We start from the raw sequence: 26653 nt of genomic DNA, 5'->3' as shown, positions 1-26653 counted from the left end.
TTTGGAAAGCCATGATTTGTACTGGCGGGACTTCCCTGGGCTCCACTACACTGGAACTTGCTCTGAGTTACGAAAACTTTCCACCTTAATGGCTGGTGTGTGCGTGTGTGAAAGAAAGAGACTTTTACACAGTTTACTGAAAATGCCTGTGTTTCCCGATATTTGTCAGACTCTTACAATGGGAACGTTTTGCTTACTGACAATACATGTGTGGGTGGATGACTCAAACTTCCAATGATGATTCCATCCCGATTTTATATATATGATAGATGTAGATATCTACACCAGACTAACCCGGCTACATCTCTATCTGTATTCTTAGCAATTTGTAATGTTAAGGGAGCATCCGATTTTAAAAAGAAATATGTACAGATAGTGCTACAATTCTGAAATGAATCAGCTACAGCCAGGAAATTCACTCAAGCTCATCTGAGGAAGTGGGTTTTGCCCCCGAAAGCTCATGATTATATACTTTTGTTAGTCTCTAAGGTGCTACAGGACTACTCATTTTTAAAGTTACAGACACACACAGCTACCCCTCTGAGACTATGAGGAATCACAGAGCTGGAAGAGGCCTCAGGAGGTCCCCCTGCCCAAGGCAGGACCAATCCCAACAGACAGAGGAGCTAGATCAGTGGTTCCCAAACTTTTCGGCATCACACCCCCTTTTTGATTTTTGAGAAACCCTCACGCCCCCCTCCCCCCCAATAGCAGCAAAACTTAAGGGGGAAAAAAAGGAACTGATGGGGGCTGAAAAAAAAAAGCAGCAAAACTTAAAGGGGAAAATTGACGGGGGGGGGAGGAGGGGCTGGGTCGCTTCACCCCCCCCCCCCCCCGGAATTTCTTCACGCCTCCCCAGGGGGCACACACCCCCAGTTTGGAACCCATGATCTAAAGAATAACCAGCTATTGTTTCAGTCTCTTTCCTTTATTGCCACAAGAGCATTTACAGCAGAATGGAAAAAGAGAACACATGTCAAATTGTCAGATGGCTGATAAAAGTCTGCAAAGTTCTTACAGGAAGAGAATAACTAGTCAGAAAAGGGGTGAAAGAATTGCCCGGGCATGTTGACAGACTAAAATGTGCTTGTTCAACCTACAGCCCAGAATCTCTGCACATCTTTAGCTCTTATTAAAACCCTTTAGCCCTTATTACATTGTCTGATGTTCATACTATACTGTGCCCATCACAACAATGCAAGGCTGAACTAATTACAGTAATGCTCGATCAAAAAACAATTTGAATCTATTTGGCCCTATTTAGGCTCTTAAAATACTGCCGATCTCACTGGAGTAAATGATCACGTGCAATTTTTAAAATCTCTTACAGTAGTAAATAGGGTTGAGCCACATAATCTAGATGCTGCCATGATGTCATGGAAGCCAGATAAATTAGATACATATCTGGACCCAAACCCTGCAAGACGCTCCACCCAAAACTCCCATTAACTTCAATCCTTTAATCGTTTAGCATATGTGGGCTGCTATTTTTTAAATCAATGGGCAATCAGTGCCTAACTCCCATGAGCTCCTTTTGAAAATCCTAGCCCGTATTATTAGTTTTAAGTGTGTTCCTATGTTACAAAGGTTGTGACGGGCTCATTTATGTTTAGTACATCAGTACAACTCCCATATGTCCTCCCTAAAACATCTCCCCAGATTGTGAACTCTTTGGCAAAGAGATGCTCTTTTTGCACTGTTTGTATAGGACCGAGTACAGTGAGATCATGGCCTCTAACAGGGACCCTGGCAGCTACGTATGCCAACACAAATCTACTACATATTTTAGAGAGTTTGTGCATCTGTCTGTGAATCCATTTCTTCAAGAACGCCTCCCAAACAGTAAGCGCTAGCACCACCAAATTTGGTAGGCAGCTTCCTTTTATCATAATGTAAATCGAGGTAAGGCTTTGGTTGTGCCAGGACCATGGGATGTGCCTGGAATTCGATTGTTTCTCATCAAACGGACAGGGAGAGGTCTGGAGGGAGGGACAACTGTACTGTAGAATGACAAGAGGGCAGCAAGAGGCCAGAGAAGGGGACTGGAACAGCTATAATCCCTTTGGGCCAGCAGGGAACAGCGTGGAGAAAGGGACAGCTACCTACTGGCTGTGTCTACATTGGTACCCCTTTCCGGAAAAGGGATGCTAATGTAGCACTTTGGAATAGGCAAATCCGCGGGGGATTTAAATATCCCCCGCGGTATTTGCATTAACATGGCTGCCGCTTTTTTCCGGCTTGGAGATAAGCCGGAGAAAAGCGCCAGTCTAGACGTGATTTTCCGGAAAATAAAGCCTTTTCTGGAGGATCTCTTATTCCTACTTTCAAGGAATAAGAATAAGAGGAATAAGAGATCCTCCGGAAAAGGCTTTATTTTCCGGAGAATCACGTCTAGACTGGCGCTTTTCTCCGGCTTATCTCCAAGCCGGAAAAAAGCGGCAGCCATGTTAATGCAAATACCGCGGGGGATATTTAAATCCCCCGCGGATTTGCCTATTCCAAAGTGCTACATTAGCATCCCTTTTCCGAAAGGGAGGCCAGTGTAGACACAGCCCTGATGTATATGAGGGAGTTTTTCTGTTCGTGTGACATTCACCCCTCCCCGAGCTGTTCCTGCTGCAGCGGCCATAGACAGGTGCTTCTCACCTGACCCCGAAGGGCTGGGATCTTCCTCTCTCCCCAAGGCAGCCTCCACACTAAACCCCTCATCACCAGCCCTGCCCCGAAACAAGGATTCAAATTAAGAAAAACAAAACAGATCTGAGTTAAGGACACAAGCAACACCAGGTACATTTTCTAGTCAATAATAAAATAATACTAACTGCTGGTAAAAAAAATACCAATGGCCAAAAGGAATTTCGTTCTTTTCTTATGACTAAGCTATATTTCAGTACACAGTGCACAGGAAAGTATTTCCACCTACGAAATCCTTCTGTGCTGCTACAGCTTAAGAGGAAGTGAATTGATTTCGCACCAGTTTTGTGTTCAAGAAAAAAATGCCCCTGGGTTGACATCTCTTCTACTAGACTAGAAACTGAGACATAACTTCACGAAGCTTTACGAAGCCTTTGAAAGTAAATGTTTGTAAAGCAAAAGACTGACAAAAATTATCACTAAAATTTAACAATCAATCTAACAGCCAAAGAATAAAGCAGGTGATTAGCAAAAGAGCTCAGACTCCTGTATTTTGAAGAACGAGTGGGATATCCTTTGTGAACAGAGATGAATGAAATACACTGCTCTCCAGAGCCACAGCACAATTACATGAAGGCACAAACCTCATTGAACTGTGGTATTAATATCCACAACAACCAGCATTCCCTGTAAGCTGAGAGCTTGTGTGTCTGCTCAAGAGAGATTCAAGTGCTGCCCAGCTGATTAGTGGAATGCCCACAGCTTGGTTTTTTGTTTCCACTGGCAGGGCGCATTCACATATGCCTCAATGCACACAAAAATGTATTCCGCCCATAGATGGAAAGATTACAGGGATATTGACAGCAACTGCCACTTGCTTGGTTTTGTAAGTCTGCTACCCAGCCCTTATTCATGCCATTTCAAGTTAATTGCCAGTGGTAAATAACTTCATGGTTCATATTCATATTCTGATTGACTCTTTAGGCCAGGCACCTTCACTTGCTGGGCTGAATTTTGTGATGACCAATAGCCTGTGAAATCAGAATGGAGTCCACCCAGTTCTAACATGCATTCATTTTACCTGATTGGGTAGGGTCATCCTTACCCATACACACAACACACAGCTGCATGGGGTGCCCAAAAATCTGGGGTGCCACTGGGTCTTAATGTCCAACCACCTGCCTCTTCCTATCCCTGTTCTGTGGCTCTGTTTCCTCTGGAGAGGATCTGGTTAACTTAAAAGTGGAAAAGCCTGGAAGAGCTCTTAGCAGAACCCTGAATCTGTGGAAGAGCCATGCAAGTAGTATCTTAGAGTATGTCTAGACTACATACCTCTGCCGACAGAGGCATGTAAAATAGGCTTCCCGACATAGTTAATGAAGCGGGGATTTAAATATCCCCGGCTTCATTAAAATAAAAATGGCCTCCGTGCTGTGCCGGCTCTGCTGATTGTTGGCACAGCGCACAAGTCAAGACGTGGATTGGTCAACAGGGAATGCCTCTGTCGACTGCTCCCTTATGCCTCGTGAAGGGAACACTCTGGTGAGTGTGTAGCAGCAAAGTCTCCCAGGGTACATCTAAACTACATGGCTCCATTGACGGAGCCATGTAGATTTGTTGTTTTGGCAAAGGCAAATGAAGCCGCGATTTAAATGATCGCGGCTTCATTTACATTTACATGGCTGCCGCGCTGAGCTGACAAACAGCTGATCAGCTGTTTGTCGGCTCAGCGCGCTAGTCTGGACGCTCCCCTGCCGACATCAAAGCCCTTTGTCGGCAGCCCCGGTAAACCTCATCCCACGAGGAATAACGGGGCTGCCGACAAAGGGCTTTGATGTCGGCAGGGGAGCGTCCAGACTAGCGCACTGAGCCGACAAACAGCTGATCAGCTGTTTGTCGGCTCAGCACGGCAGCCATGTAAATGTAAATGAAGCCGCGATCATTTAAATCGCGGCTTCATTTGCTTTTGTCTATGTGTCTAATGTACATGCCTCTGACGACAGAGGCATGTAGTCTAGACACAGCCCCAGAGCTGCGTTTAAGCAAGACTTAATCCAGTCCCAACTTGTCTGCATTGTGCTAACCTGCTTAAGCCTCACCTATGAGAGCATCTAAACCAGTGTTTCTTAAACTTTTTAATACCAAGGAACACCAAACAATATTTTTTTTATGAGGAACACCAAGGATTTTTTGTAGAGCAGAAAAAAAAAGTCGGGGGGGGGGGAGAAGTTATTGAGAAAAAAAGTCGCCTGCCCCTTTAAGGGCAGCCATTTTGAACTCTGTTGTTCTCCGCGGCACACCAGTGTACCACGGAACACAGTTTAAGAAACACTGATCTAAACTTTACACAATGTTGTTCCTTATTGCAGCCCGCAATGGGCGAGCCATCTCAGTGATATTCTTGAGCAACCCAAACTCTCATCCAAACATCCACTGCAGCTGATCAGGAATATACAGCATAGCTATAAAACCCGCACACATCCCTAAGTAATGTACCTTAAGTGTCAGTTTAGTTAAACTCTCTTTAAAGTGTTTTCTGTTGGCTACTGTACATTTCTTACCTTTATTGAGTATAGTAAATTCCCACTGGGGAAAAATCATTTTATTTGAGGAAAGTACATTTTTTCTTTTTTGCATAAATTAACGTACAGCTTGCAAAATTGACATACAGAGAGTAGAGATGAAATAGATCCGTCAGGCTTGTAAATGAGATCTGATTTATGCTGAGAGCACATAAAATACAGGCAATAGTGCTTGGCTTGCTTGCATATTGCCCCAGCCAGACATGTAGACCCTGTTCTAGAGGGATGGCTTCTATCTAGCTCCATTTCCAGGCTCACTGAATCATTGAGATCACAACAGAAACCCCCAGTTATGATCTTAGCATGTACAAAATGACCACTGGGAAGTAAACCGAGAATTTCATGTCTTCTCCACATTGCATTTAGAAGAGCCATCAACCCGCAATTACCTGGGCAAGATCAGAGGAATCAGACCCCAGATCCACCTAACCCAGCATCCTGTCTCTGCCAGTGACCAGTACCTAATGCTGCAGAAGAAAGTGCAAGAAACACCACAGTAGGTCATTTTAGGATAATCCACTCCCAAGGAAAGTTTCTTTTTAGCCCTCATCAATTACAGATTGGCATAGGCCCTCAATCACTGACCTCTAGAAGTCAATCCTAAAGCACTTTTCTGCCCCCCGAGCCACATTAAGCTTCCACATATGTAGCTTGATCAGAGGTACACAACCTTTCCGAAGTGGCATGCCAAGATTTAACCCTCCTTCCCTGGGCCGTGCATCTCTCTCAGGGTATGTCTACACTAGCTCGTTAGGGTAATGAGGGCAAGCGGAGTTGCAAATGAAGCCCGGGATTTAAATATCCCGGGCTTCAATTGCATCTTCCCGGGTGCCGCCATTTTTAAATCCCCCTTAGTCCGAACTCTGTGCCCACGGCTACCTGCGGCATGGAGTAGGTAGTTCGAATTAAAGATCTTAATTTGAACTACCTTTACTCCTCATTCCACGAGGAGCACTGGGGTGAGGAGAGGTGGGGGAGGGGCAGAGTCCTTTCCCTGCGGGGACCAGCCCTTTGCCTGCAGGCTGCACCTCTGGGGCTGGAGCAGGCAGAGCCCGGGACTGGTCAGGGCTGGCTCCAGCCCGGCCAAGTGCAGAAGGGTGCTGGGGAAGGGCTCCCTACCCCCACACAGCCCGTGGGGAGCAGCCTGGGCCCCGGCACCCCACATGTGACCAGCAGCCAGCTCCAGCTCCGCACAGCAAGCCCCGACCCATCCCAAAGCAGGAAGCCTGTAGCCAGGAGGATGGGGTAAACCCTGCATGCCCAGGCCAGGTAGTGGTAGCCCTAGGGATGAGCCTGTGCACCTTTTCCGCCCCAGCAGGAAGCCAGAACTCTTGCTCCAGCCTGAAGCTGAATGGCTGAGCTCCCGTCCTGCGTGCCACAGGAAATCGGCTCGCGTGCTGCTTGTGGCGTGTGTGCCGGGGGTTGCCGACCCTTGAGCTCGATAAAAAGAGACTGACAGACAGAACGCTCCTAAGCTTAATAAATGCAATGCCATAGCTAGGAAGACAGAGGCTGACCCTGCAAAATGTTGCCCATATAAAACATTCTTGTTCATTTTAAAAGCTCTCGCTTTATTTCCAGGTGGAAGGACAGACTGAAGCCAAAAGCAGACCTGAGATGTGACTATAACTTTAAACTGTGGCTTTCCCCTCGTTTTAGACGTGGCGAGCTGTCCGACTTCAAGGAAGCCTGTTATTCGCCATTTCACGCTCAGATAGATATTCGAGGTCTTTGAAGATTATGCAACTAACAACAACATGAATGAAGACCTGCCGACTAGGGATGAGAAATCCCATCTCATCAGTTCACGGTTAAACGGTAGGTTAGGTTCTGGCCACGATGTATCGGGCCCAGGGCTCCATGGCCTCTGCCTCAGCAGTGGAGGCAGCAATCAAGAACTCTGGGACCTTCTGAATCACCAGGCCCCATAGCAGTTGCCTCCTTCCACCCACCAGTCCCTCATCAGCAGGGCTGTCCCTCCCCACCTCCGTCCTTACCGTCCAATTCCTCCACAGAGATATTGGCTAGCTGTTCACTGTCACTGCCAGCGGAGAGCGATCGATTCAGGTAGTTCCCCTTGTACAACAAGCCAGCCGTTACATGGTGGAATGGCATCTTCTCCCTGCACACAAAAAACAAGCAGGACTCAGTATAATACTTTGTCTGTTCTTTCTTTTCAGAGAGCAACTGGCTTTGAAAGAGCAACAGGCTTAAAACCTTCTGCATCTCAGAATGATGAACGCTCCGCAAAGCCCAGCCCATGATGGATGGATTGCAGGGTTAATTTTGTCGCTACACCCAGAGTTAAACAACACAGTCTTCCTCATTCTGGGGGAAGAGCCAGCATAGGCAGAATGCAGATGTTCTAGCAAACTAATCCTTTGCATTTACCTAGCAATGTTTAGTCTGGAGAATTTAATAGGGTGCAAAAGGCACTCTTAAAATCGCAGTGGATTGGGAGCTGAAATTTTCAACCTGTGTAAGGGATCTGAACACCCAATTGCCATTAATTTAAGTTGAACATCCAATTCCCTTAGGCAGCTTTGAACATCTGACACCTAGTCTGAGCAAATAGCGTAGCTGAAGTTGACACATTTACTGTGGTATCTCAAGTACAGTAAGGTCAGCAGGAGCTGCCCTCCCATCAACAATCATAGAATCATACAATCATAGAATAATAGGACTGGAAGGGACCTCGAGAGGTCATCGAGTCCAGCCCTCCACCCTCAAGGCAGGACCAAGCTCCGTCTACACCATCCCTGACAGATGTCTATCTAACCTGTTCTTAAATATCTCCAGAGAGGGAGATTCCACCACCTCCCTTGGCAATTTATTCCAATATTTGACCACCCTGACAGTTAGGAATTTGTTCCTAATGTCCAATCTAAGCCTCCCTTGCTGCACTTTAAGCCCATTACTCCTTGTCCTGTCCTCAGTCTTCTCCTGGTGGAATACTGGCACCAACAGGAGAGCACTCGGAGATTGATTTATCGTGTCAAAGCAGACATGATAAATTGATGTCCTGTGTATTGACCACTGCAGTTGTAACCCACACACGAAGTGTTGTTCACTGTCCAAAGCACTGGCACTCAGACCACTTACAGGGAGAGATCAGAACAGGGGAGCTCTTCAGCCAGCTGGCTTTTACCTCAAGCAGTAGAGGCTCCTACACTAAGCTCTAGTGATCCCAGGTTTAAATCTTCCCAGTGACAGTTACAAGTGGGGATTCATCCAGGATTTGAATCTGGGACCTCTGCAGCTTAGTATAGGAGCCTCTACAGCTCGAGCTATAAAGCCAACTGGCTTGCAACTTAAGCTGTAGAGCTCCCTTGTTCTTGTTTCTCACAGAGTGTGGTCTAAGTGCCTCTACATGGGACAGTGAACCACACTAGGGCTATGTCTTCACTACAGGGTTTTGCCAGCAGAGAGTATGCTAATGAAGTGCTCATTAGCATTTGTCGTGGTCATCACTAGCATATTCTGTGCCCGAGGCTTTTCGCCAAAACACAACCCATGTAGACGGGTCCGTTTTGTGCAAAAACTCCCTTTTGCACGAGATCCTTATGCCTCAAAAAAGGAGGTCTACAGATCTTGTACAAAAGGGAGGTTTTGCGCAAAATAGACCCATCTACGCTGCTTGGTTTTGCACAAAAACCTCTTGCGCAAAAAGCCTCAGGCACAGAATATGCTAATGACAGCACAACAGATGCTAATGAGCACTTCATTAGGATATTCTCTGTTGGCAAAACCCTGTAGTGTAGACATAGCCTAGGTGTGTGGGTTACAGTGTCAGTCCATGGGCATAGTGAAGACAAGCCCATAGCCAGGAAATGCTAATATCAGTGCCAAGTACCCGTCCAAACTGAAATCTCTCCCCATGCTAAAGTTTAAGATTCTCTAGCTGCAGTGGGTCTTGCTGAAGGAAGGAATTCCACCTTCATGGAGATGAACATGTTGGTCCCACTAAGGCTACATCTACACTACGAATTTTCTCAACCAAAAATATGCAAACGAGGGACTCATTTGTATGAGTCATGATCTTATTTCCATATTTTCTGCTGATCCATTTTTGTACTAGGGGTTTTGGCGCAAAAACAAGCAGCGTGGATGTTTCCTTTTTGCGCAAAAAACCCTTTCTCTGCAAGATCCTTATTCCCCAAAAAAGGAGGTATACCGATCTTGCGGGAAAAGGGGTTTTTGCGCCAAAAAAGTGTCCACACTGCCGGTTTTTGCGCAAAAACCCATAGTGCAAAAATGGACTGGCAGAAACTATGCAAATGAGATCACGACTCATCCAAAGGAGTCCCTCGTTTGCATAATTTTGGCCGAGACGTAGCCTGTATAAATGTTGCAGAAAAGTCTTCCTCAGAAAGCACCACAGGAGTCAGCTATGGAAATGCCTTTGCAATTCACCTCCAGCATAAGCAGTGACCACCATAAACTAGGGTAGGAATCGTATCCCCTCTCTTGAAGGAGAGGCTTTTCCCAGTCACAAATGGCAGTTGCATGGCAATCGTATGCAGTGATTTAGGATGGACACATTTCCCATAATCAACTGAAATTATGAAGGAAGTGTCTGCAGGCCTGGTCCACAACTGGTGTAACTCAGACTCCATCACCACCATGGCACATTTTATAGAGTAAAGGACCCACCTTCAGTGGCTACAACAGCAGAGTCAATGGAGCTGTGTTGATTCATACCAGCGAGGGGTCTGGCCCAATGTTTTCACACAAATTGAAATTTGGCCAGGACACAGAGGCCAAAATACCTGGGCCAGATCGTGAGCTGGTGTAATCCAATGTAGCTACACTGACTGCTGATTTGTAGCAGCTGGGGAATTGGTCCCTTGACTGTACACTGTAAAAGCATATTATATGGCCTCTCCTGGGCATCACCTCTAAAATCATGCAGTGGCATTGCCTCCGGGAGACAAGTGCCACCTATTGAAATGTGCCCTCAATTTCTAGCCACATTTGGGTGATAATGAAAGGGTTTATTTGGCTCTTACACCACCATATGTTCTTAGTATAGTCAATAAAACAGATGAACACACAAACACACACATCTTAATCCTCTAATGAATGATTTTCTGCCTCATTGAGTATATGAAAACTTAAATAGCCTTAAAGAGAAAACTAACATGATACACGAGTAATTCAGAATGAGAAAGAAACAAAGTTTGTTTCCCTGTCATTAATATTTTGTACATACACAGCAGTACTCTTGTAATTATGCCAACAAATCCTAATCCTTTTTTAAAAATATATTTACTTGGGAACTAGTTTCTTCAGCAGCACATGAAAAAGAAAGCCTATTTATGTTTTTAGTTAAGCATTGATGATTTCCAGCACTTACAAATTAAAGAGACCTCAAGAGTCATTGAGTCCAGCTCCCTGCCCAAACAGGACTAACCCCAACTCAATCATCCCAGCCAGGGCTTTGTCAAGCCGAGACTTAAAAACTTCTAGGGATGGAGATTTCACCACCTCCCTAGGGAACCCATCCCAGTGCTTCACCACCCTCCGAGGGAAAATAGTTTTTCCTAAAATCCAAACTAGACCTCCCCCACTGTAACTTGACACCATTGTTCCTTGTTCTGCCATCCGTCGCTACTGAGAACAGCCTCTCTCCATCCTCTTTGGAACCTCCCTTCAGGAAGTTGAAGGCTGCTATCAAACCCCCCTCACTCTTCTGGAGACTAAATAAGCCCAAATCCTTCAGCCTCTCCTCGTAGGTCATGCGCTCCAGCCCCATAATCATGTTCGTTGCCCTCTGCTGGACCCTTTCCAATGTGTTCACATCCTTTCTGTAATGGGGGGCCCTGAACTAGACTCGATACTCCAGATGTGGCCTCACCAGTGCTGAATAAAGGGGAATAATCACTTCTCTAGATCTGCTGGCAGTGCTCCTCCTAAACTCCTACCTAGCCAGTTGGTCCCCAGCTTGTAACAATACTTGAGATTTTTTCATGCCAAGCACAAGACTCTGCTCTTGTCCTTGTTGAGCCTAATCAGACTTCTTTTGGCCCAATCCTCCAATGTATCTAGGTCACTCTGGACGCTATCCCTGCCCTCCAACCTATCCACCTCTTCCCATGTTAGTGTCACCACAAACTTGCTGAAAGTGCAATCCATCCCCTCAACCAGGTCATTAATAAAGCTATTGAACGAAACCAGCCCTAGAACTGATCCTTTGGGCACTCTTCTTGAAACTGACCAGCAACCTGACATCGAGCCATTGATCACTAGCTGTTGGGCCCAACAATCTAGCCAGCTTTCTATGCACCTTATAGTCCATGTATCCAATCCATACTTACTTAACTTGCTGGCATGAATATTGTAGGAGACCGTATCAAAAGCTTTGCTAAAGTCAAGGTCTATCAAATTCTCCGACTACCCCATGTCCACAGAGCCAGTTACCACATCATAGAAGCTAATCAGATTGGTCAGGGCATGACTTGCCCTTGGTGAATCCACGTTGACTATTCCTGATCACTTTCCCCTCTTCCAAGTGCTTCAAAATGGATTCCTTGAGGTTCCCCTCCAGGATTTTCCAGGAACTGAGGTGACACTGACTGGTCTGTAGTTCCCTGGATGGTCCTTCTTCCCTTTTTTAAAGATGGGCACTACATTTGCCTTTTTCCAAAAGATCTCTCCTGATCTCCAGAGTTTTCAAAGATAATGGCCAAAGGCTCTGCACTGACATTTGCCAAGCCCCTCAGTACCTTTGGATGCATTAAATCCGGACCTACAGATTTGAGTACGTTTAGCTTTTCTAAATAGTTCTTAACCTGTTCTTTCTCCACCAACTGCTGCCCACCTCCTTCCCATACTGCGTTGCCTAGTGCAGCAGTCTGGCAGCCGACCTTGTCAGTGAAGACAGAGGCAAAGAAAGCATTGAGTACTTCAGCTTTTCCCACATCATCTGTCACTAGGTTACCTCCCTCGTCCAGTAAGGGCCCCACACCCTCTCTGATCACCCTCTTATTGCTGACATGCCTGTAGAAACCTTTCTTGTTACCCTTCACATCCCTTGCTAGCTGCAATTCCAATTGTGCTTTCGTCTTCCTGATCACTCCCCTGCATTCTCGAGTAATATATTCATACTCCTCCCTAGTCATCTGTCCAAGTTTCCACTTCTTGTACGTTTCCTTTTCATGTTTAAGCTCACCAAGGATTTCCTGGTAAGCCAAGCTGGTCACCTACTATATTTGTTTTTCTTACTGCTCATCAGGATGGTTTCTTCCTGTGCCTTCAATAAGGCTTCTTTAAAATACTGCCAGCTCTCTTGGACTCCTCTCTCCTTCATGTTAGCATCCCAGGGGATCCTGCCCATCTGTTCTCTGAAAAGTCTGCTTTTCTGAAGTCCAGGGTGTGTGTTTTGCTGCTCTCCTTTCTTCCTTTGGTCATGATCCTGAAATCGACCATCTCATGATCACTGATGCCCAGGTTACCACCCACCTCTACTTCCCCTGCTAATTCCTCCCTGTTTGTGAGCAGTAGGTTAAGCTGCGCACGGCCCCTGGTCGGTTCCTTCAGCACTTGTACCAAGAAGTTATCCCCAACATTCTCCAAAAACTTCCTGGATTGCCTGTGTCCTGCTGTATTGGTCTCTCAACAGATGTCAGGGTGATTAAAGTCCCCCACAAGAACCAGGGCCTGCGATCTGGAAGCTTCTCTTAGTCTGTGTTGCCAAGGCACTAACTTTATATACACAGCACAGAGAAGAACAGTGAACACTATTTCATTGCCAGTTTGGATATTTCAATGCTGACCAGTCAGACAGTTCCAGGAAGAATTCATGTTAGCTCTCATTTCACACAATGAAATATTTAAACATACATTGATCTTCATTGTTCCTCTGCAATCATACTTCCAATAGAAAAGCAACTACACTGACTTAGAGTGGTTTAACCAAATCCCTAAACCTGAACAGTCATGTATTTGGGGTTAGTCTGGTACCCAAAATACACAGAATCAGAGGTTTGAATTGATGAGGTGAATGCACAAATCAGACAGCTGAGGGCACAAAACAGGCCAGAACTGATGTCCAGGGTTACTCAATTTGGGTGCAGTTACCACTGTGCATGCAAACAAGGTATGGATTTCTACATGCGGCTGCACACGTAATCATTTAAAATCAGGCCTGGGGTCTCTTGTATTTAAAAGACTTTTTAAAATAGCAGAGCTAACTATCCCCTGCATGTTGAGGTGTTTGAAACCCACGTCCAAATGTGAGCTTGAGGCATGCAGAATGGAACCCCCCTGGAGGGATATGAAGCAGAACACCTGGTTTGTGGGGGAGCCATACAAAACGGCTGTGTCTAGATTGCATCTCTTTTCCGTAAAAGGGATGCAAATTAGACACATCGCAATTGCAAATGAAGCAGGGATTTAAATCCCCCCCGGCTTCATTTTCGAGGGCGCGATAGATTCGACCACTGGGCCACATTTACCCCACAGACGGGGGTGTGATAGATTCGACCACTGGGCCACATTTACCCCACAGACGGGGGTGTGATAGATTCGACCACTGGGCCACATTTACCCCACAGACGGGGGTGTGATAGATTCGACCACTGGGCCACATTTACCCCACAGACGGGGGTGTGATAGATTCGACCACTGGGCCACATTTACCCCACAGACGGGGGGGCAATAGATTTGGCTGCTGGGTCACATTTACCCCACAGACGGGGGGGCAATAGATTCGGCTGCTGGGCCATATTTACCCCCCACCGATGGGGGCACTCTAGACTTGGCTACTGGGCCACACTACCCCACCAACTGAGGTGAACTAGGCTCTGGGCCCTATCACCCGGACTAGAGGGACTTTAGCCGGGGATAAACCAGGGGGGAGAAGCTGATCCGCTCGGCCCTTCAGGAGGGACGAGCTGCTCACCCCTTGACAGCGAGGCACATGGATTTCACCCTGTGCACCCCTTTGTCCTGACTTTACAGAAGTAGCAATAGCAAAGAAACGGGCCTGGAAGCATTAGCGGGGGCAGGGACGCAGGGCCTGCATAGGCCTGACCCAGCCAGACCTCAAACCACACAGGACTTCAACGGGAGTTTTTGCTTGAGCCAGATGTGCCAGACAAGGCCCTCTCATTTGCATTCACACAGCTGTACTGAGTGTTTGATGCCTTTCTGAGGAAGGTCCCTGGTGGCAAAAGCACTGACCTCTTCCTCTTCATCTGCAATAAGGAGAAAGTCACGATCTTAATGAGTCTGAACACTTCATTAATGGCTCAACGGTAGTTTAAAGACACAGCCCTGGTGGTTCACTGCTCAGTCAGGAGCTTTAAAGGAAAAGAAGCCACATGTAACCCTGTCGCAGGGGAAAGCAACAAGGTGTAGCTGGGACTGGCTCTGCCCAGCACTTGTCAGAGAGGCTAGCCTGGCAGGAGGGCCAGGCTAGAGACATTTCTGCCCTCAGGAGTCCTCACAGTGCCTCCCTGCCCAACTCTTGCTCAACTGAGAGATGGCGGCACCCACATGACAGGTGATCGGTAGCCAGGTGAACACGTTTCTCATTAGCTCATGAGGTGGGGAATGGGGCACAGTCCTCTCGCCTGCCCGTTCACAGAGACGGCATGAGGAAGAACCTAGAGCTCTGTCCTGCAGAAAGCAGTCTCTGGCGGTGATGCAGCCAAATACCCAGCACTTCCTTAGAGGGGCAGCCACCACCAAGGGAGCTCTGTCTTCCATCAGCGGGGGCCTGCCTCGGAAACAGCTGCAGAATGCTTGACCTGGCTGAGGTTGCAGATGGGCCTGTAGGCAGAGAAGAGATCCTGTGGTGGATCCCTTCTCCCGCGTAATGCTACGGGGAGAAGAGGTTTCACACTCACGCCTGATCTCCCATGGTGGAGCCCTCCGTGATGCTTTTCAGGGCACTTGGGGCTGGGAGTCACCTTGCTCCCAGCCTCCATCGTGAGGGAGTCTTTCCTGTGCCAGGGAAGTGTTAACTCCCTAACACACCCAGCCTGGCAGGCGCTCAGAGCACTGCCCTGACAATAGATACCCCCTCCCTGGCCCGAGTCCCTTCAAAGTATTCTCCTCCGGCGTCCAGCACCTGATCACTGGGTGCCCACAGAAGCCCACACCCTCTGCATGCACAGAGCCAGCGTAACCCAGCTTACCACTGGGCCTCTGCCACGCACAGCACCCAAGCACAGTCACGGCAATACCAACCTAAGAAAGGCAAGAGACCCAAACAGAATCAGTGGGACTGATGGAAGCTAAGGGTTATGCACAAAACACAGTCCTAGAAGGTGGACTAGGGCTTACGCATGTGAATCTTTTCTATCCAACAAAACAAATACAGCCTGGCTAGTCCCCACGAGACAGGACCCCGTCTTTTACAAAGCACCCCTTCTTTAGTGAATGGATCCAGAGTGCTTTTTCTCCACCTGCGATGCAGTGAATCAGTCTTTCGTCTCTCTTCCCAAACAGGATGCTCCTCTCACTGTCCTAGCTTTTCTTTTCGCTTCCAGGTCGTTTGGATGTCTACAGGTTGCCTTTGATTGTTTTCCACTGCCTTGTCTGGGTTGGTGCACTGAGCAATGCATCACATAACCAGGTAGCCAAGGAGGCTGCCAACTGCCTGCCACTTGAATGGGCGAAGATTGAAAGATATGATTCCCTGCTGATTAACCTTTACTCCAAGTCCATCATTTCCATAGAGTTACCTTATTCCTTAAATATTACCCAGGCATATATCTTGCCATGGATATGAGAATCAATAAGTTACAAGCTTTCAGTAGAAACCTAACCTATGCTATCTTTTAGCAGTGGTCCCCAACCTTTTTGTGGCCAATAGCACATTTATGTTTTCAGAAGAGTGTGGCGGGCGCCAACAATTTTTCAAGGCTTATTTTATATTTGTACATTAAATAACATGAAAAAACATCATATTTAATATATGAATCCATAAGATAAAAAAGGTAATTTTACATGTAAAAGGTATTAATCAAATTATTCGGCAATTACTCTTTCACCTTACCATGTGAATTTGCTATTTTCATATTAAATGTGAATTGGGTAAATTTGATAGAAACTTAATTTAGTTGGATAACTTTTATGTTAATTATATTGGAATTCATTTTTAAACAAAATTCTGCATTAATAAAAAGGGGGGGATGTCCAAATGTTGAGAAAAAAGCCCCCTCCACCCCCCAAAAAATGGCACCTTTAAATCTCACACTCCCCATCCCCACCATGTCTCCTCTCCTTGCTCCATCATCTCCCCTGGTGCCTGCTGCCCCCCAACCTCTCACCCTCCTCTGCTGTCCTGACTCCTGCCCTTCTCACTGCCCTCAGCCTTCCTGAGACCTGCCCCCCTCCACCAGCCCTTCTCTCCCCCTGTACCCCACTCTGATCATGTGAGCTACCCCCTCTCCTAACACCTCCCTCTACACACCTGCCCTGCCTCTCTCCTCTGGTGCTGGTCCCTCCCCTGCAGGTGTCTGCTCTTCTGCTTCACCCCCAGAATCTCCTGGCACCTGCACTTTCCCTTAGCCCTGCTCTGTCCTGGTGCCTCCCCCTTCCCTCACTACCTCTGCCCCCTTTGCCCTCTTTTTCCCTGATGCCCACCCCCTCACCACTCTCTTCCCCCATTCCGCTCATGCCCCTGTGCACTCACACGACTTGCTCCATCCCCTTCTTTAAAGCCTTCTCCTAGCACCTCCCCACTCTAGCCCCCCAAAGCTCTTACTCTCTCCTCTCCCAGCATCACCTTGTCCCCACTCCCACTGACACCTCCCCTCTTGCCCTTTTCCTCATTGTCTCCACTTGTCCCTCCACCCCCGGCATTTGTATCTCCTCCACGCTGTCTCTTGGGGTATGTCTACACTACCCCGCTAGTTCGAACTAGCGGGGTAATGTATGCATACCGAATTTGCTAATGAAGCCCGGGATTTGAATTTCCCGGGCTTCAGTAGCATAAAGCCGGCGCCGCCATTTTTAAAAGCCGGCTACTGCGAACCCCGTGCCGCGCGGCTACACGCGGCACGGGCTAGATAGTTCGAACTACGTATCCATTCCGAACTATCTGTACTCCTCGTTCTACGAGGGGTAGTGTAGACATACCCTTGGTGTCTTCCACTTTCTTCTCCTGACCTGCCCCCTTCGCATCAGCACAAGCCCCTTCCTCTCCCACCCTTTCCCCTATTCTTCCCCTCCCCTTCCCTTCCCTTCCTTCCGCCTTCCAGTTTGCAGGGCTGGAGTCTGCTGCGATCGGGCTCCAGAAGTCCCTGCAGCCCGGGCTCCAGACCACGTGCAGGACCTGGAGCTGGGCTGCTTGACATTCACAGCCCCAGCCCATCACAACATGACTGCCCCGCCAAGTGCACTCACCACCGTCCCACCTCTAGCCAGGCTCTGCTCCCCCATGCTCCACTCAGCACATCTCCTTCCTCCTCCCCTCCCTGATCCACAGTTGGCCATTTTAAAAAATGGCACCGCAACACCACACCGACGTGGCACCACCCCCTCTGGTGCGCCGCACGTGACTTCGCCCCCGGTGCAGCCCTGGCTCCACCCAGGTTGACAGCACATGCTCACGCCTCTCACAGCCATGCCCGCTTTCCCTTCCCCCGGTCCGGTACCTTCCCTGGCTGGGGTTAGCTTGCCTGCCTCCTCATTGGAGTCCCTCAGCCCGGTGGGGGTCTTCTGGCGGGGCCGTAAGTGCCAGCAGCGCTCCTACCGGCTCCGGTGCAGGAGTGCGGAGCCTGGTGGCTCTGTCCCGCCAGGCCAGTCCACCCCTGCATTAGGGTGTGCCTAATGCAGACTAGGCGGGCGCACATAAATGCCCCGGTGGGTGCCATGGTGCCCGCGGGCACCGCGTTGGGGACCACGGCTTTATGGATAAATGCCATGAAAATGGCATATTGGTGTTGTGAGTTTGGCACCAGCCAGCCTCTGTGTGATAAGCACTCCTGGGGCATGTCTACACTGAAGAGGGTTTTTTGGGAAAGACACTATTTTTTAAAAAAAACCCTCCAGTTACGTCCACACTGCAATTGTGTTCTTTCGGGGGAAAAAATCGAAACAGGGGTTTTTCCGACATCAGTAAACCTTTTTCTATGAGGAAGAAGCATTTTTCCGAAAGAGCTCTTTCAGAAAAAGGTGTGCATGGATGGGGACGAGGGAGTTCTTTCGAAAGAAGAGGAAAGAGGAAAAAGCACAGATGCCCTGGTGGCCACTCCGTCCATAGTAATCACAGCTGAAATGCGAGATAGCGTCCACACTGAATGGACGCTATCTTTTGAAAAAGCAGATCACTTTTTTGATGCGCTTTTGGGCTACATATACATTGCACTCTCTTGAGCAAGAACATATGCAAATGAGGCATAGCGATGAATATTGCCGCATCTCATTTGCATACTTAATGAGCCACCATTTTTGTGCAAGAAGGAGCAGTGTAGACTGCTTCTTCTTGCGCAAAAGCCCCTTGAGCAAAAGCCCCTTGCGCAAAAATGGTGGCTCATTAAGTATGCAAATGAAGTGCAGCGATATTCATCGCCGTGCCTCATTAGCATATGTTCTTGCACAAAACGGCGCAATGTAGACAGCCTTGCTGTGTAGCTGCTCTCTTTCGGAAGAAGTTTTTCCGGAAGATCTCTTCTGGAAAAGCTTCTTCCGAAAGAAGCCTGCAGTCTAGACATAGCCCTAGAAACCTTAGCAGAGCCTAAAAGGGGCAAACTCCCTTCAGCAAATAAAGGCTGAAGAGAGCAGCTACTGCTATGCTTTTCACATGATATAACTGTTTTTCAAAGTTCACGAAAGAGACTCATTTAGGGCCTGCAACATTGGCAGAACTCGATGCTGAACTTCAGCAGGTCGAAAAATTTCTACTGGGGCTGTTTTTAGAAAGAAAATTGAATTGTTGAGGAAACACAGTGTTTCACAGAAAGAGTCGGTTTTCATTAAAAACGTTGACTTTTTATTTTAAAAAAGGATACCTGAACCTCCAAACCGGTCTGTGGGAAGTTGTAGTGTGGGGCTGCAGGACGTTGCTGGTCACACTCCATTTCTCACAGTGCAAGGTGCCAGCATTTCCAGATATATTTGTTTGGGTTTGGGCAAAAACACACTTGAGGAAAATTGTAAGATGCTTATGAACAATTCCTCAGCAGGAAAACAAGGTGAATTTCACTGAATACATTATTTACTAGTAATTATTCATTCAACTGATGTTTTGGTGTCTGGAATCTCTCCAGCTCAGTGTTTCTCAACAACTAATCCATGGTCCGGAGCCAGTCCCTGAAATTTCCCTGATGCAGTTTACAGAAGCCAGGTATCAAAAAGGATGAGAAACGCTGCTGTTGCTGACATTCTTCTTCAGTTCTTATGGCATGATTAAGAAAACGAGTTTCAAGTATTACTGCAAATTCATCCAATTGCAGAGATGCTGGAAGTTGGGGGGAATGCTGCAACACCCCCTGAGCTGACGTGGTTTCCATTATAGACAGGGTTTGCAGTTTGGATCAATGGCTCTCAGCACCCCCACTATAAACATTATTCCAGCACCCCTGTCTAACTGGTAAACTGACAAGTTCCTTTGAACTAGAAATTAAGGGCATTTGGGATTGGTCCTGCCTGGGGCAGGGGGCTGGACTTGATGGCTTCCTGAGGTCTCTTCCAGCTCTATGGTTCTTGGGGGTAATGTGGAACGAGGTGTACCGGTAGTTCGGAATAGGAATCCTAGTCCGAACTACCTAGTTCGAGCCCCGTGTAGCCGCGCTGCACGGGGTTCGAACCAGCGGGGTTTTAAAAATGGCGGCTCCCCGCTTATGCAAATGAAGCCCGGGAAATTCAAATCCCGGGCTTCATTTGCAAGTGCGGTGTGCCTACATTACCCTCCTAGTTCGAACTAGGAGGGTAGTGTAGACATACCCTATGATTGTAAGACTTGCAGTAGGATTAGAATCATTTAAGTGGCTCTGGCCAATAGATTGCTCAAACTTAACCTGAAACTATACTGGCAGGTATGTGATAGCTACCCAAAGATGCATCATTTTTTATTATACTCATTATGTCGGGCAATATGATCACCAGTTTACCCCAATAACCACAATGGAACCAAAAGCCCTGGTCCAAATACATGCAAACTCTGGAATGTTCCAACTCCAGGTTCGAGTTTTTTCTCTCGACCATCTACTGGTTCTACCTTCCACGGCTTTCCCCACGGTTTCCCCCACATGATGATGGTGCATGCCAAAGAGGAGATCTTATGAGACACGAAAAAAGAGAGGAGATGGAAAAGCCTAAAAAATGATTAGATTGTAGGGAAGCCCATTCCTGAGCTATACAACACGCTGGTGCTGTTGTAAGACCGTTTTGTAAAAATTGACCAAATTAAGTAGGGGACCTGAGGACCTCTGGGAAAAAGGGTCGGATATATTAATATGAGGCAAACAAAAGCAGAGACCGCTGGTACTTTGCCCATCTCCCACTGAACTGAAGAACTGCTGATTCAGTCTTAGTCGCCTGTCTGAATCTGGTTAATGACAGAGCTTTCAACTCGACCAAAAGAACCGATCAAAATAAACATTGTGCATCAATGGGGCATATCGTGAATAACTTCACCCTCCCTCTTCTGAGCATCAGCCAGGTGTGTTTCCAAATGTTCCTTGTTGTGGCATTGGTGCGTTCTAGCCTCGCTACCGCAGGTTTAATACACACATCACACCAGGGAAGAGGAAGTGACCAGAAAGCCATTTTTAAAGCCACACTGTCCTTCACGTGAGCAATTGTTCTGGAGTTAATCCACATCTGTCCTGCTGTAGCCAATATATTTAAGGGGAGTCAGCATACCTGTTGCATACATGTGCTTTTGGCAAGACTCCTTTATCAGCAAGAGTATTAATTGACCTTGTGCATCAGTACTTGGATGTGCTTTTGCTGATCGTGGATTTTTTCTTTCTGCATGTCTCCTATTGGGCACAGAGCTGGCTCTTCTAACATTTCAATAATAGATCCAGGGCAAAGCACTTAGGAAGACCCACCAAGTTTCAGTACAGCAATGGAAAGTACATTCAGTACATTAACAGGAGTCTCTGATGGGCTCTTCTAATGGAGTTCTAGATTCTAGGAGCCTGCACAGAAATGCGGAGATCTTTTTTTTAAATCACCTCAACCTCAAGAGCATAAAGATAAACAAGAATTCTAGCTCACTCTCACTAGCAGGTGGATCTTGTAGCTCCAGATGGGATATAAGAGAACTTGGGGGTCTCTGGGGCAGAGACCATCTTACAGGGAGAGCCGTAAGAATCAATAATCTTAGGGAGAAAACCTAACATGAAGTTTACATTTTCTGCTGTCTAAGTTGTCAACAAAGCCAAGGTTCCAGGAAGGAGCGGAGCAGGTAAGTAGGGGTCGTGTATTGTGCATAGTCAAGGTGTGCCTTGTCCACTTGCCAGAGAGGACGGTGAAAGTCCACTGCGGCTCCTCAGACTCCGGGATGAGATCGGGTCAAGGCCGGATTAAGGCATGGGCTAGCCAAGTAGTTGCTCGGGCGCCAACCTATGAGGGGCGCCTGATGGCAGCTGTAAGGGGCACACAGAACCCCTTATAGCTGCCATCAGGCGCAGCGCACCCGGCTCCTAGATCGCAGGCTGCAGCAGCTCCCAGCGGCCACCCTGCAGTGGCCACCTGGGGTGGGGACCGTGTTAACACCTGCAGCGCTGGCCAGCAGCGCTTTTCCCCCTGCGGCCGCAGGGCCCTGCGCAGCCAGGCTCAACCCGCCCTGGACTGCGTGCCAGCGACGGTTGCCGGGCTGGGCCAGGCCAGGCACATGCATCCTGCCACCGCCAGCTCCATGTGCCTCCCACACGCAGCGGGCGGGGCCGGGGCCGTGCATGCGCCCTCCCCCAGCCCGGGGCGTGATTAAACTGTCTGCCCGGGAAGCCGGAATGGCTCGGTCCAGCCCTGGATAGGGTGGCCCACGAGTCACAAAGTCTATGTATTGCAACCTGCTCTCAGGACATTAGGGCCTAATGGCCACAGAGTCCAAATATTCCCGCTTGCGTTCAGGGTAACAGCCCAATGGCCACACAGAGTATCCACCATATGGCCCAGCAGCCTCAGTCAGTATGAAATCCCTCTGGGGTCAGGGTAGTATGGCCCAGCGGTCACTGAGTCATAGCACAGGCTAAGCTCCATCAGATGGGGGTATCTGATGACGGGGTAGGGAGACCCAGGGCTCAGTCCCCTGCTAGCTCAGTGGAGAATCTTACCGTGACTCGCCGAGCTCTCGAGGAGCAATTCCCCGCCCAAGGCTACGTCCCACTCGGATCCTGTAAGGAGTCCTCTCCGTCTTCACGCTCTGATCCAGAGGCTTCTACTGCCGCCCCTCCTCCCCCTTCGGCAGCCAGCCCTGACTGAGCCACTCCGGAGGCCTTTATAGGCAGTCTCCAGGTGGAGGTGGGGCTCTCCGCCAGCTGGGCCAGGTTAACCCCTTCAGACCTAGGGCTGAGTGGATACACCCTGTCACGTGTGTATATTTGTGATCAGCACAGGGTGGAAACTTCACCTGCTTACAGCCCTTCTTGATAGCTCATGGATCACAAGGCAACCCAGTGGGAAAGACAATACTGAAATAACAGCAAGAAAACCTTGTTCCAGTGTATTGAGTTTGCATCATATATGGTTGAGAGAGGTTGCTATGCAATCATCATTTTCGTAACAAGTATCAAGACACGCTGTGATCTGAGCAGCCTCAATGGAGTGAGTTTGCACTTTATACGTACACCGGGCAAAACAGCAAAGAGATTACAGGCAGTCCCCGGGTTACATGGATCCGACTTACATCGGATCCCTACTTACAAACGGGGTGAGGCAACCCCGCACTAGCTGCTTCCCCCCAGCAGACCAGGGAGATGCGAAGCTAGCGCCCCCCCAAGCAGGCCAGGGAGACGCGGAGCGGCTTTTCTCAGCAGACACCTCAGCTTGAGAATAAAGGACTGAGGGAAGTGAGGTGTGGGAGAATAAAACTGAGCTCTGGAGAAATGTTTGGCTAGAGTTTCCCCTACAATATGTACCAGTTCCGACTTACATACAAATTCAACTTAAGAACAAACCTACAGTCCCTATCTTGTACGTAACCCGGGGACTGCCTGTACATACCTTTGAATCCTACCCTGAAGAAATGGATTTTCCCTGCTACACTGGTGCGTGCACCACAATCTGTTCATTCTATCTTTTTTTATTGAGACAAATTTCCACACACTCCGATGCAAGCTCATTATGTATATTGTGAGCATAGAATAGCCCATGCTTTCCCTGACAGAATATTTTTTCCCCACTTATGAGCGTGTAAATATAAGTCTGAATCTTGGAGAATTAACAGATCTTACAACCAACACATAAGCAATTTACTAAAGTAGACTCTCACATCACTAACACGGGTTCATACTGGACCAAGGACATATGAACGGAAGCCCCTCTATCCCCCACCCCATACACATTTGTAATATGCTGGTTAAGCATTATGTTCCCTACTAATGGGTGATCGATCTAAAGGAAAAGACTGTTAAGAGTTCTCTGCTTCTCAGCCCTGCCAATACAGGTGCCTCCACTGACTTCAATAGGAGACTTCTCATTGGAGTAAAGCTAAGTGTTAAGCTATTGCAGGATTGGGACCTTTAGCTCCTAGACCCACAGACTCTGAAGTCAGAAGGGACTGTCACGACCATCTAGTCTGACCTCCTGCATGTTGTAGGCAGAACCTCGCCCGCCCACTCTTGTAATAGACCCATGACCTCTGGCTGTGTTACTGAAGTCTTCAAATCATTTATCAGAAAGCCATTTAATTAGTTAGGAGCTTCCAAGCTGTTGACAGGTATTAAGCACCCGGTGACCTCCAATGCTGTTGCTGGTGGTGGTTTTTCCCCTCCTCCAGAAACCCTGCCAATTAAAAAGGCAGTGAAGGTCACACTAAAAGGCATCATAATGACAAACACAAAAGTTTCAAAAAGGCCAAGAGTCTTTTGAGTTCTGAATAGTGGGAAGGAAAATCGAGTCTGTCAGCTTGAGTACAAAATGGCTGAATAGTGGAAAAGAAAATTGAGTCTGTCAACTTGAGAATAAAATATATAAACTCCTTTCTAAACACTGAAAATACTGAAATATGGTGTGACCGTTTAAAGACACATTATTAAGTTTAAATATAACAAAAAAGAGAGGAACAGAACTAGCCTGTCAGCTTAAACCTAAATCATCATTAAGGCTCAGAACCATCCTACATCTTAGTCCCTAACGACCCAACTATATTTAATTCTTTCTTCCATACAGTCCTCTGTTAGTCCCCTGGTTTCTTCCTCCCTTCCTACATCCATCCAGCAATCCCCTAGCTCCCTGACCCTCCTGCAACCCTGTATTAGTTCTTTCTCTGCCATTTCACTATCCCGTCATCTTTTTTCAATAGCTTCCCGTTCCCACTCAGCAATCCACGTGGTCAAAACCTCCCACCAGAACTATTTGTCAATTATGCAACATGCTTTACAAAAAGGGCCTGGAAAATTTTGACTTTTCATCAAAAACCCAAATGCCTGAAAATCCAGAACACTTGTTTGCAAATGCAGCTCTGTTACCTGATGTGTACTGTCATTTCCAGGCCTTGGGAGCCCATTCCCCACTACGGGCTGGGTTCCCCAGCAGCACTGCATCTCCCTTGATATAATGTGCTCAGCTAGAAGGGAGTCCTAGAGCATCATGGGAGATGTAGTATGGCCGGGGGGGCTCAGCTCATATGGGAGAATGGAAGCATGAAGTACCTGTACTACAACTCCCATAAAGGGATGAAAGTAGTGTATCCAAAGAGAAATTTGTATCATCAAAATTAAATGTTCAGCAGAAAATGTTAGGGGTTGGAGCCAAAAATTTTTAGTTTTGCACACACAAAAAGCTGAAATTTTCTATGGAAAAAAATTGTATTGTGTGGGTGTGGGGGGGGGGGGGTGTATTTTTGTAAAAAAAAAAAAATTTACCAGAAAACCCTGTTTTCCAACCAGTTCTAGTCTCTGCCTGCTGGGCCCTGGGGACTTTTTCTTCCAAGTCTGGCTTGCAGGGCACTCAGAGATGCTTCAATCCAAGGAAGCTTTTGAGAGCAAACTAAGGCCCATTCTGCCCATCAGGCCTTTCAGCCCGGCCTCCCAAGCTCTCACTGTCCAGGGGGTCGAGACAGCCTTGTCCAGGAGCCAGCCCACCTCCTGGGCAGCACAGCCAGCAGGGGCATCCAGCCCTCAGCCCCTCCCCTTCTGCTGCCCTTCCCCCACCGCCTCAGCTCTCCTGGGTCGTACATTCACCCACCGGCCCCAGTGCTCCAAGGCAGCAGGGTGCAGCCCCACCAGGGCAGTGTGGTCAGGGGATTAAATATGGGGCACGGTCTCCCTGGGGCATAGTCAAGGGGCAAAGAGCAGGGGGGTTGGGCAAATGGAAGAGGTTTGGGGGGGCAATCAAGGGGTGGGGAGCAAGGTGACTGGACGGGAGCAGGGGCTGGGCCACTTCTGAATATTCGGGGAGCTCAGCCTCCCCCAGCCTCCCTCTCCAGACCACCCCACAATCTCCCTTCCCAATGTGGCTCACAGGCCAGAAAGTTTGCCCTTCCCTGCTTTAGAGTGTGAGAAATTTCAGTGGAGTCCAGGCTCCTAAAAAATTGTACCAGAGTGTTGGAGTCTGCAATGGGAACCCATGGACTGCTGGACATTTAGAAGTAGAAAAGATAAAGAAGCAGATGTAGCTGCTAAAAGTACAGAAGAGAAAGGCCAAGTATTTGAGAGTTGCAGAATATGCCCGATCATAAGAGACTGAAAGAGCCTTGTCTGTTTAGCTTATAAAAAGAACATTGGACAATGACTTGATTACAGTGTCTTTGTACATTCCTGGGGAGAACATGCCAGGTAGTAAAGTACTCCTCAGTTCATGCACAGAAAGACATAACAAGAACTGACGGTCGAAAGCTAAAGCCAGATTACTTCAAATAAGAAATTAGGACCAAATCCTTAAAGTGAAGGGTGATTAACCAGTGGAATGAACTACCATAGGATGTAGTGGATTCTCTGTCTCTTCATGTCTTCAGATCATAGAATCATAGGACTGGAAGAGACCTCAGGACATCATCATGTCCAGCCCCCTGCCCAAAGCAGGACCAATCCCAACTAAATCAACCCGGCTTTGTCAAGCCGAGACTTAAAAACCTCTAGGGATGGAGATTCCACCACCTCCCTAGGGAACCCATTCCAGTGCTTCCCCACCGTCCTTGGGAAATAGTTTTTCTAATATCCAACCTAGACCTCCCCCACTGTAACTTCAGCCCATTGCTCCTTGTTCTGCTATCTGAAGAACTCAAGATATTCTTTAGCCAGACACAAGTAACTGGGCTCAGTATAGGATTTTAGGGTTATAGAATCCTAGGGCTGGAAGAGACCTCAGGA

General features: G+C 47.8%; 1 protein-coding gene across 3 annotated transcripts in view; it reads right to left on the bottom strand.

The window, feature by feature from the left end:
• Positions 1 to 26653, bottom strand: part of CALN1 (calneuron 1) — a 319581-nt gene that overhangs the window by 242271 nt on the left and 50657 nt on the right. For 2 of the 3 annotated variants that reach the window (XM_075905111.1, XM_075905110.1), the window contains exon 2: positions 7214 to 7338. In XM_075905111.1, coding sequence (XP_075761226.1) covers positions 7214 to 7331 — 118 coding nt within the window. In that variant the 5' untranslated portion in view covers positions 7332 to 7338. The remainder of the gene's footprint in view (positions 1 to 7213; positions 7339 to 26653) is intronic. The other variant, XM_075905109.1, reaches the window with a different exon arrangement.

Source organism: Pelodiscus sinensis, chromosome 21, assembly GCF_049634645.1.
Source record: "Pelodiscus sinensis isolate JC-2024 chromosome 21, ASM4963464v1, whole genome shotgun sequence".
Classification (NCBI taxonomy): domain Eukaryota; kingdom Metazoa; phylum Chordata; order Testudines; family Trionychidae; genus Pelodiscus; species Pelodiscus sinensis.
Note: the sequence above shows the minus strand (reverse complement) of the source record. Positions and strands in the feature narration are given on the sequence as shown.